At 40.6% G+C, this 11984-nt stretch overlaps 1 protein-coding gene across 1 annotated transcript in view; it reads right to left on the reverse strand.

The window, feature by feature from the left end:
• ATR (ATR serine/threonine kinase) overlaps positions 1-11984 on the reverse strand; it is a 165966-nt gene that overhangs the window by 107104 nt on the left and 46878 nt on the right. Inside the window, exons 16-18 of the mRNA XM_008158576.2 lie at positions 6409-6594; positions 3803-3895; positions 133-263 (exon numbers count right to left, since the gene is read on the reverse strand). Of these exons, the coding sequence (XP_008156798.2) occupies positions 133-263; positions 3803-3895; positions 6409-6594 (410 nt within the window). The remainder of the gene's footprint in view (positions 1-132; positions 264-3802; positions 3896-6408; positions 6595-11984) is intronic.

Genomic DNA, 11984 nt, shown 5'->3' on the forward strand with positions numbered 1-11984 from the left:
TTTCAATACAAATTGGATATCTATCTTAATTATTTATGGTTTGAACCCAATTTCCCTCAAGGAGATAAGGATTCAAGTTAGTACTCCTGTGAAATGCAAAACAAAATCTAATAAATTAAGGCAGTTACTTACCTGCAACACAATTCGGGAAAATCATCCTTGAATCGAAGACCAGTTCTCAGTGTGGTCATCATCTTCACCCGCACAGAACTGACATGTTTGGGTCCCATCAATTTCATCAAGGACATCAAACTGTTCAAGGCCTAAAAAGTAAGTAGGGCTTTAACATAAAGCCTATAACCGAGATGACAGGAGGAGAGGAGCAGTAAAGACAACTACATCCCACTCTAATCTTGAAGTAGTTATCTATTCTCTGGAAACACAAGGTCTAATAAATGTTGTCCAGTTCATTTTATCCAACATCTTATGTAGGAATTGAGAGTTTGAAAAATATGAGTTCTGTTTTGTATGTTCTTTCCCTTGAAGGTGATTTGTTATTTTAGGCCTGCTGGGTCTCCTCTAGCCAGTGATTTCCAAATTTATTAAGAATATAGTATCTTTCCTGGCCCGGTGGCTCAGTTAGTTGGAACATCATTCCTTACACCAAAAAAGGCTATGGGTTTGATCCCCAGTCAGGATAGATATGGGAGGCAACTGATCTATGTTTCTCTCTCTCCCCCTCCATTTCTCTCTCCTCCAACATTTCTCTCTCTCCCTCTCTTTAGAAAATAAAAATTAAAAAAATATCCTCACATGAGGATTGAAACATACAGTATCCTATCTAATAAGAGTAATATACAAATTGACCGTCACTCCAACACACAAAATCGCCGCCACCATTTGGACACAAGATGGCCGCCACAAGATGGCTGGCAGGGGAGGGCAGTTGGAAGGGACCAGGCCTGAAAGAAAGGGCAGTTGGGGGTGATCAGGCCTGCAGGGGAGGGCAGTTGGGGGGAACAAGGCCTACAGTGGAGGGCAGTTGGGGGTGACCAGACCAGCAGGGGATAGCAGTTAGGGGTGACCAGGCCAGCAGGGGAGGACAGTTTGGGTCAATCAGGCTGGCAGGGGAGCAGTTAGGCATTAATCAGCCTGGCTGGGGAGTGGTTATGGGGTGATGAGGCTGGCAGGCAGAAGGGGTTATGGGCAATGAGGCAGGAAGGCAGGCAAACAGTTGGGAGCCAGCAGTCCTGGATTGTGATAGGGATGTCCGAGATTGATGAGGGTGCAGATTGGGCTGAGGGACAACCCCCCACCCCCCCCATGCACGAATTTCATGCACCAGGCCTCTCATATGTACATATAATTTTCTACAAATCCATCCCAAACTGCTATATAGTACAAGCATTTTTGTCATAATGGTACTAAGTTCAAGATGCTCTGAATTTAGTAAAACAAATAAGTAGCTGGTAACATACCCAGAAAATAACACACCCTATTCCATTGTGTGTGAAACAGAGTTTAATATCCTATCTAATAAAAGAGTAATATGCAAATTGACCATACCTTCACTACACCCACAAGCTACGCCAACAAGCCGCACCTGCCAGCCAATCAGGAACAAATATGCAAATAAACCCAACCAAGATGGCTGTGGCCACAGAGAGCAGAAGTTAGGCTTGGGTTTCCCCGGCAATGGAGGAAGCCAAGCTTTCTGCCTGCCCTTGCCGGCCTAGGCCTCCACTCAATGCTACAAAGTTTCAATTATAGAAGGTAAATAAATTCCAACAGAAATGGCTGCAGCCACGGAGCAAGCAGGAGGCTTGGCTCCGCTCCAGGCTACAAAGTTTCAATTGTAGAAGATACATAAATCCCAGATACCAGGGCCTCCACTTGGGTCACCGGGGGGCGTGGCCGGCCTGCAAACCACCACAGGCCCCTCACCCAGGCCTCCCCAAGCCCCAAGGGAACCCCCATCCTGATCTGGGACATCCTTCAGGGCAAACCAGCTGGCCCCCACCCATGCACCAGGCCTCTATCCTATCTAATAAAAGAGTGATATGCAGATTGACCATCACTCCAAGACACAAGATGGCTGCCCCCATGTGGTCAAAGATGGCTGCCCCCTTTGGACACTAGATGGCCACCACAAGATGGCCAGCAGGGGAGGGCAGTTGGGAGGGACCAGGCGTACAAGGGAGGGCAGTTGGGGGTGATCAAGCCTGCAGGGGAGGGCAGTTAGGGGTGACCAGGCTGGCAGAGGAGGGAAGATGGGGGTGACAGGGCCTGCAGGGAAGAGCAGTTGGGGGGGACCCAGGTCTGCAGGGGAGAGCAGTTGGGGGGGACCAGGCCTGCAGGGGAGGGCAGTTAGGGGTGACCTGGACTGCAGGGGAGGGCAGTTAGAGGTGACCAGGCCTGAAGGGGGTGCAGTTAGGGGCAAACAGGATGGCAGGGAGCAGTTAGGCATCAATCAGGCTGTCAGGGGAGTGGTTAGGGGTGATCAGGCTGGCAGGCAGAAGCAGTTAGGAGCAATCAGGAAGGCGAGCAGTTGGGAGCCAGCAGTCCTGGATTAATGTCCCGGTGGGATCGGGCCTAAATGGGCATTCGGACATCCCTCGAGGGGTCCCAGATTGGAGAGGGTGCAGGCTGGGGTGAGGAACACCCCCCCTCTGTGCATAAATTTCGTGCACCGGGCCTCTAGTTTTATCATGTTTTTCTTGGCTCCTTAAGATTATTAAGAGAAGGGTAATATAGACAGAAATAAAATTCTATTCATAAATTTTTACTATAATTTTACTGACTTCAGAGATAGAAAACAAATCATTATTTAACTTCTATCCTAATCTATGGACAAAAATGTCCAGTGGTCAGCAATCATAATGAAACTATATTGTGCCAAATATATTTAAACATAAACTGACAAGTAACTAACGCTACTTTACTTACTGTAGATAACCCAGCATTTTTGGTATTCAAAAACAGCATGGACCATGAGCCACATCAGACCATAAATTCAACTATGCAACCTTTCTTTGAGCTATCAGTGATTACTGGTCTCTTTTTTTCCACTGAGCTAAATGCTGTGATTAGGTGAGCCTGAAACTGTTGGCACCAACACCTGGCACTTAAGCATAGAACCAATCCAGGGATATTTGAGCTAAAGCTGTAAAAAAGAAGGAACTCTTACCTTTTGTGACAGCATGGATGAGCCTGAAGAATATTATGCTAAGCAACATAAGCCAGTCAGAGAAAGACACATACCATATGATCTCACTTATATGTGGAATTTAATGAATAAAATAATCTGATGAACAAAATGCAACTGGAAACATGAACACTATGAAACAGACTGGCCTGTACCAAAGGGGAGGGGGGTGGAGTGATTGGATAAAGAAGGTGAAGAGATTAACTGACAACATATATACTCATACGCTGACACAGACAATAATTTGGTGAAGGCCAAGGGAAGGGGAGAAGGGAGATGGAGGATGGTAAAGGGGGGGGGGGGACACCTGTAATGTCAACATTAAATTTTTTTTAATTAGAATAAAAAGAAAGAAACTGATTGTAGAACACTGTGTCCAAAGTCAACCAATACGTGAAGCTATATTATCCCTCTACTTTTAGTTACAGAGCCAACAAATTTCAGTAAGCCAATTTGGTTTGGGTTTTATTTAAAAAAGAACTGCAAATAATATAATTCCTTTTTTTAAACTACCCAAAAGCTTACACAAGTTGTTCAGTAATACAGAATATCACATTTCATTATTTCCTATCTGTCAATGTTTGTAGATAGTAGCAAAAAGCATGTCTCCTGCATATTCTACATGAGTTCTATTGCAACTCAACTATCACTACCTACCATTTTCTTATCTTCAATGCCAACACTGGAGCTCAGTAACTGCATGTTAAAGAAAGCCAAAATGCCCAACAACTTGGGTTGCAAATAATCAGCCTAAGGGAAAAACAAACAAACAGGTAATTATGTAAAGTTTATACAGATCAAATTTTATAAACCAATAACTTAATTATTTAACTAACATCATTTCAATTTTGCCTATTAGAGTAACAGAAATAAATACTTGGTGAATTAAGTTTCTCCAAATGCATATTATTTTCACACTAGTACTTTTTAAATTCATGAAACTGATTTATAATCACCATTACAAAACATGATTAAATAGTACTGTACAAGAAAATAAGCTTTTGAAATCTGGACTGAGCTGGGGTGGGATCCTCAGGATCTGATTCACATCAGGATCCAGAGTGGAGAGGACATTTATCTTGAGAAAACTAGGAAAGACAACTGACTGTCTTTCTACAGCATTCAGAGCTAAGCTGGAAAAAAATAAAAAAAAGAAGTTATCCTGCCAGAACCATGGTCTGACATAGGGGTCAATATCCCCTGAGGTAATAGTGGTAAAGGAATAATTCACTAATTCCACTTCTTCGTATGTTTTGAGTTGCTGCTCAGAAAGTACGTGTGCCATCAATCGGAACAAGTGGTCATCTGAAGGAGCATGTTTTGGTGAATACGGCGGGTGGGTTAATACTTCCCAGGTAAGATCTTTTAACGTGACTTTAACTGGTTTTGGAGTGTGTGATGGCGCGTCATCATGAAGCAAAATTACTTTGCCATGTCTTCTGGTCCATTCTGGTCATTTCACGATCAAAGCGTGGTTCAAATTGATTATTTGTTGTCAGTAGCAATCAGTATTAACTGTTTCACCTGGTTTTAGAAGTTCATAATACACCACACCTTCCTGATCCCACCAAACGCAGAGCATTGTCTTCTTCTTTTTTTATTATTTAAAGTATTACAAATAGTAGTACACGTCTCTTTTACCTCCATTGACCTTCCCCTAGCCTCCCCTACCCCCCAGACATGCCCTCAACCCACCCACCCCCACCCCCAGTGTCTTGCGTCCATTGGTTATGCTTATATGCATGCATACAAGTCCTTTGAATGACCTCTTACCTCCCCCACCCCCAGCCTTCCCGCTGTAATTGGACAGTATTTTTGATGCTCCTCTACCTCTGTATTTATCTTTTTGTTAATCAGGTTGTAATGTTCATTATCCATAAATGAGTGAGATCATATGGTATTTTTCTTTCACTGACTGGCTTATTTCACTTAGTGTAATGCTCTCCAGTTCCATCCATGCTGCTGCAAATGGTAAGAATTCCTTCTTTTTTATAGCAGCATAGTATTCCATTGTGTAGATGTACCACAGTTTTCGAATCCACTCATCTGCTGATGGGCATTTAGGTTGTTTCCAAATCTTAGCTATTGTGAATTGTGCTGCTATGAACATAGGGGTGCATATATCCTTTCTGATTGGTGTTTCTGGTTTCTTGGGATACATTCCTAGAAGTGTCATTACTGGGTCAAATGGCAGTTCCATTTTTAAATTTTTGAGGTAACGCCATACTGTTTTCAACAATGGCTGCACCAGTCTGCATTCCCACCAGCAGTGCACGAGGGTTCCTTTTTCTCCACATCCTCTCCTGCATTTGTCATTTGTTGATTTGTTAAACGAATTTCATGCATCGGGCCTCTAGTATATGCATAACTCATAGACACAGACAACAGTGTGGTGATGGCCAGAGGGAAAAGGGCAGGTGGGCAAAGAGGGGGTGGGGATGGGAATGGGGACATCTGTAATAGCGTCAATAATAAAAATAAAGTAAAAATGAAAATGCGATATCATAGATGCCACATAGGAAAGGATGGTCAGTTGTACTGAATGCTACTGAAAAACTGAATGAAATAGGAAAGGAAAAGTAACTTCTGGACTTGACAGTAGAAAGACTATTTTTGACCTTGGCAAGAAGAATTTCAGGAGAATAATGAGAACAGAGTCGAACTAGAATGGGCTAAAGAATGAATGGAAAAGGAGAAAGCAGAGATAGAAACCTCTCAAGATATATTGCTGATTATCCTGAGAGTCTCTTGAAGGAAGGAGGGCAATCAAAAGGAAAAACATAGTAAGCCTAAGGATTTATATGTTTTTAGATGAAAACATAAAATAGTAAAGTGACTTCAGATACAAATTTAAGATAGGAAAAGATAAAAAGGTTAACATATCCTGTAATTTCCCTTAAACACAACAGTGGATTTAAATATAATTAGATAAGGTTTTAATATGTTGTTCTAAGAAAGAGGTAGTTGGGGAGAGATACAAATGTAATCCAACCTATAGTTCATAAATAGTGAAGACAAATAAACATTTTACCCAGTGAAAAAATAAAATCTAAAATCATTTGAAAATGTCAAATTTTCAATGCTAATATATGTTGTTAATGCCTTGCTGTGATCAATTTAAATATCAATCTTTTCAAAAATAAAACACCCAATTTAATTTTTAAACTCATATCTGGCATTTGAAAAATGCACAAAACAAATATTTTTCCAGTATCATAATTAAGCTACAAAAAGGAAAAAAAAACACGTAACATATTTCTTACCATTAGTTCAGGTGATATGCTATCCCTTGGGCCCTGATATGGATCATCACTAGATGCAAACGAGGCAAGGATTGACAAACCATTGAAAACCTTTTGATAGTTTTCTCCAATCCGTAGCAATAATTCATTATGCAATCCTTGGAAATCTTGTCTCAACAGGCTCCCCAGTTCAATTTCTGTTTCATTCTAATCCAAAGATACAGGTTTTTTAAAAATTTAAAAACTTTTCTCCATACAAATATCCTGAAAATAAGTATATTGATTTCTTAATATACTATTAGTAAATCAAGAACTCTAGATCAGGTGGTAAGATTTACTGATGATATTTTTAAAAGGCAATGGATAAAGATCTGAGTTGTCCAGCTATAGAAACAAGATGCCGAATGATTCCTCAGACTTATTTGTGACATTTTAAAGATAAAGGCCATGGGAAATTATTCTAATCTTGTTCTATCATGGTGGTCTCCCATGGGCTATAGGTAATGAAGAGAAGTTATCAGATTTTATTTGGAAATAAAACTTAAAAATGAAATCCTCATTTTCTATAAGGCTTTAAATTCCATTAACTCATTATTCATATGCACATAATTCCCGAGAAGAAATATAGTACAGTGGCTTAGAGCACAGCCTTTCTAGTCAGACTGCTGGGATTTAAATTCCAAGTTTGTCACTTATTAGTTGTGCTGTGACTTGAACAAGTTACCTCATCTGACCTCTCTCTGCCTTAGTTTCCTTATCAATAAAATGGAAAAACATTAGTATATTTATCTCATTAGGTAACAGTGAATGAAATGATATATAAGTTGTTTATTAAAGTTTCTGACATGTAGTAAGCACTCTATAAATATTTCATTATCATTTCACCTCTATGATAGATTTTTTTCTCAAAATTAATAAATATACCCAATATTCAATAACTCTCATGTGAAAAGAGATCGATTGCTGGCATATCATTAAATACATGAAATAAATTAATATCAGAGGAAATACTAAAGTCACATATGCATATTGTACAGGTTCTCCTGTTCCCATGTAGTCTCATAATCATGACATCTGTGAATAATTACATTTTCACTTCCTCCTTTCCAACTCAGATGCCTTATATCTCTTCTTCTTGTCTGATCACCATGCCTAGCACTTTCAGTTCTATGCTAAGAGCATTGAAAGTGGACATCTTTGCCTTGTTCCTGTTCTTAAGGGAAATGCTTTTAGTTTTTGCCCATTGAGTATGATGTACCTATAGGTTTGTCATATATTCCTTTTATTATGTTAAGGTATGGTCCCTTTATTCCCACTTTGGTGAGAGTTTTTATCAAAAAAGGGTGCTGGATTTTGTCAAATGCTTTTTCTGTATTTATTGATATGATCATGTGGATTTTATCTTTTATCATGTTTATGTGATGTATCACATTGATTGATTTGCCAAAATTGTAACAGTCTTGCATCCCCAGAATACAACCCACTTGATCATGTTTTTAATATATTGCTGGATTCGCTGTGCTAATATTTTGCTGTAGATTTTAGCATCTGTTTTCATCAAGGATACTATAATTTTCTTTCTTTGTAGTGCCTTTATCTGGTTTTGGAATTAGGATAATGATGGCTTCGTAAAAAGAACTTTGAAAGTGTTCCTTCCTCTTGAATTTTCTGGAATAGTTTGAGTAGGATAGGTGTTAGTTCTTTGAATGTTTGGTAGAACTAGCCAATGAAGTCATCTGGTCCAGGACTTTTGTTTGCTGGGAGTTTTTAAATTACTGTGCCATTTCATTAGTTGTCATTGGCCTATTCAGGTTTTCTGATTCTTCCTGATTGAGTTTTGTAAATTTGTATCACTAGGAATTTGTCCGTTTTGCACAGGTTGTCTAATTTGTTGGCCTATAGTTGTTCACAGTGTTTCCTTACAATCCTTTTTGCATTTCTATGGTGCCCATTGTTATATCATCTCTTTCCTTTCTGATTTTATTTTTATAGGCCCTCTGTATCTTGATGAGTTTGGCTAAGGGTTCCTCAATCATTCATCTTTTCAAAGAACCAGCTCTTGGATTCATTATGTTTTGTACTGTTTTTTCATCTCTGTGTCTTTTACTTCTAGTCTAATCTTCATTTCCTTCCTTATACTTCTTCTGGGCTTTTCTTCCTGTTCTCTTTCCAATTAGTTTAGTTGTAGGGTTAGTTTATTAGTGCTTTTTCTTGTTTATTGAGGTTGGCCTGTAATGCTATGAACTTCCCTCTGAGGACTTTCTTCTGTCCCATACGTTTTGGGTGATTGTGTGTTCATTTTGTTTCCAGGAAATTTTTAATATCTTTCTTGATTGCATTGGTAATACACACATTGATTAATAACTTGCAATTTAGCTTCCATGTATTTGGGTGTTTTTGAGGTTTTTTTGTTATTGTAGTTGATTTCTAACTACATGCCATTGTGATCCGAGATGTTTGGTATATGAATCTTCTTGAATTCGTATAGATTTATTTTGTGCTCTAATATGTGTTTTTGCATTGAGAATGTTTCATGTGTGCTTGAGAATATTGTATATTTTCTTGCTTTGGTGTGAAATGTTCTGTAAATATCAGTTAGATCCATCTGATCTAGTGTTATCATTTAAGTCATCTGTTTCCTTGCGGATTTTTAGTCTGGAAGATCTATCCAGTGATGTCAGTGGGTGTTAAAGTACCCTACTATGACTGTATTGCTGTCTATATCTTCTTTAAAGTCCATCAAGAGGTTCTTTTTTTAAGATATTTGGGTGCTTCTGTTTGGATGCATGGGTGTTTTCATAGGTTATATTTTCTTGTTGAATCATTCCCTTTGGTATTATTTAGACTTCTTTGTATCTTATTATAGCCTTTGTTTTGAAGTCTATTTTTTCAGATATGAGCATACCTTCCCCAGCATTTTTTCCTTTCCATTTGCATGGAATATTCTTTTTCATCCTTTTACTTTCAATTTATAGGTATCTTTTGTTCTGAGTTGGGTCTCTTGTAGTCTTATATATATGGATCATGTTTTATTATCCATTGAGTCACCCTATGTCTTCTGATTGGACCATTTAATTAATTTACATTTAAGGTTATTATTGACCTTAATAGAGGTCCAGTGCATGAAATTCATGTATGGGTGCGGTCCCTTGGCCTGGCCGGCAATTGAAGTGTTGAGCGTCTGGAGTGTAAGGGCAGGTCCCAGCTGACCTCTGGGCCCGGGGCAGCACCTGAGCCCCCGGCGCACCCCCCTCCACCTGTCACAGTGCATGCAAAGATGCAGTGAGCACAGTTAGACACCACGGGCCGGGGCGCAGCATAGTCCTCTGAGCTGCCCAGAGATGCTGCACAGAAGCCAGGTGGGCAGCATACTCTCTCCCCGCTGGCCTCGCAGACCAGCTCCTGCATGAACCAACGGGGAGCCCAATTGGCTCCTGTGGTCCCAGCGGCTGTGGCCTGGCTCACCTGGAAGAGGCCGCACAGGTGCAGGGCGGCCTCCTCATAGGCACCTGGCACCTGAGCATGAGGGCTTCCCTGTTGCGTGAGCCCTGGCATCCTGAGGAGGGTAACAGGGGGAATGAGAGCGAGCTCGGCAGAAACCCTGCATTCTCACTGCATTTCTGACCCCGTCACTCCCGCCCCCAGGTAGCCAGCGAGAGGTCACATTTCCCTGCCTGGCACCACAGGAGGTTGGCCGCCACCTACCCGTTCCCCATCCCAACCCAGGGCCCGGCCCCGATCACGCGATCAGGGCCTGCCAGCCGCTGGTCACCACCTGCGGGGCAATCGGTCAGGGCCGGGGCCCCTGCCTGGCTCCCTCAGCACCTGGGAGCCGGGCAGTGGCACCAACCCCCGCCCTGGTCACTATCTGCGGGGTGATCAGGACCCCGCTCACACCTGCCTTGGCCTGGCACCACCCACTCACCTGTTCCACCATCTCACCGCAGTCCTCCACTCGGCAGGGCCCACCGGGGCTGGCAGCACTTCTGCTGCCAGCACTGCATCACCAATGCCCGCCATGTTCCGTGCCACCCCCCTGGTGGTCAGAGCATGTCATAACAAGCAGTCAAACTCCCAGTCAAGGGGACAATTTGCATATTATGCTTTTATTATATAGGATATTTATTTATTGTCATTTTTATTTTCTTTATTTCTGTGATCCTCTCTCCTTTTCTTTTCACATTTCTTGCATTGCTGGTTTAGTGGTAATGTATCCTTCAATCTTTATTTTGTTGTCTGGAAAGCTTTTTATTTCACCTCCAATTTTATTTGAAAGCCTTGTTGGATATTATAGTCTTGGATTTCAGCCTTTGCTTATCATTACTTTGAATACTGCATGCCATTCTCTTGTGGCCTGAAGTATTTCTATTGAGAAGTCAGGTGACATTCTAATGAAAACTCCTTTGTAGGTAATTTTCTGTCCATCTCTTGATGCCTTTAGGATTATTCCACTGTCTTTAACATTTGCCATTTTATTATGTGTCAAGATGTGGGTTTCCTTGGATTCATTTTGACTGGGACTTTTTGTGCCTCCTGAACTTGTGTGATACTTCCCTTCAACAAGTTGGGTTAGTTTTCTATCATTATCTCTTAAGCATCTTTATAACAATTGCTTTGAACTCTGTGTCTGAAAGGTTGCTTGCCTCCATTTCATTTTTCTTTTGGAGACTCCTCCTTGTCTTTCATTTGGAGGTTGTTAATTTGTCTCCCCATTTTAGCTGTCTCTTTGTATTTGTTTCTAGATAGAACTGTTATGTCTCCCTGTCTTTGTGGGATGGCCTTATATAGAAAGTGTCTCGAGGAGTCCAGTGTTGCAGTCTTTTTGATCTCCTGAGTTGGATGCCCTACGACTGCCCCTTCTGTGCATTATTTTTACTCTCCTGCTATAATTGGGACTTGATTATTTATGTCCCCTTTATGGGAGGACTCTCCCCTCTGACTTGCTGACAGTGAGGCTCAACACCAACCTTGCTGTGCCAGCTGTTATACAGATGCTGACAGAACAGAAGACACAATAGGATGGAGCAAAAACACCTTGAAAATCAAACTACCCAAAGCAACAGAAGGTCTAAGAAGGAAAAAGAAGAAAAAGCAAAGCAAAAATAAATAAATAAAAATAATATTAAAAGATACAAGACCAAAGACTTAGAGGGGATATAAAGACAAAGGGAGAAATAGGAAGAAAAATGGCATTACAGGAGCATAAAGTAAGCTAAAAGGTTGAAAAAGAAAAGGAAACAGAAAAACTAAATAATAATAGTGAATTTAACATACAGTAACAATGGAAATATTAAGATATAGATAGGAAAAGTTAGGCAAAAAATGAAAAAAGAGAATAATAAAATAAATTGAGAAAAATTAATAATAAAAAAGACAAAATGAAAGGACAAAGGAAAGAGAGAAATTAGAAATATACAAGAAAATGGAGAACAAAAAAAGGGGGGAAACAGACAACAAGAAACAAAAGCCACCCCACTCCCCCCACAAAAAACAACAACAACAACAAAAAACCATACCACACTCACACCCCCCCAAAACTTTTGGTCCACTATTTGTGGCGCTTACTAGATTTTGCTCTGATGTTGTTGAATTTGGTC

This window comes from Eptesicus fuscus, chromosome 9 (genome assembly GCF_027574615.1).
Source record: "Eptesicus fuscus isolate TK198812 chromosome 9, DD_ASM_mEF_20220401, whole genome shotgun sequence".
In the NCBI taxonomy this organism is placed as follows: Eukaryota; Metazoa; Chordata; class Mammalia; order Chiroptera; family Vespertilionidae; genus Eptesicus; species Eptesicus fuscus.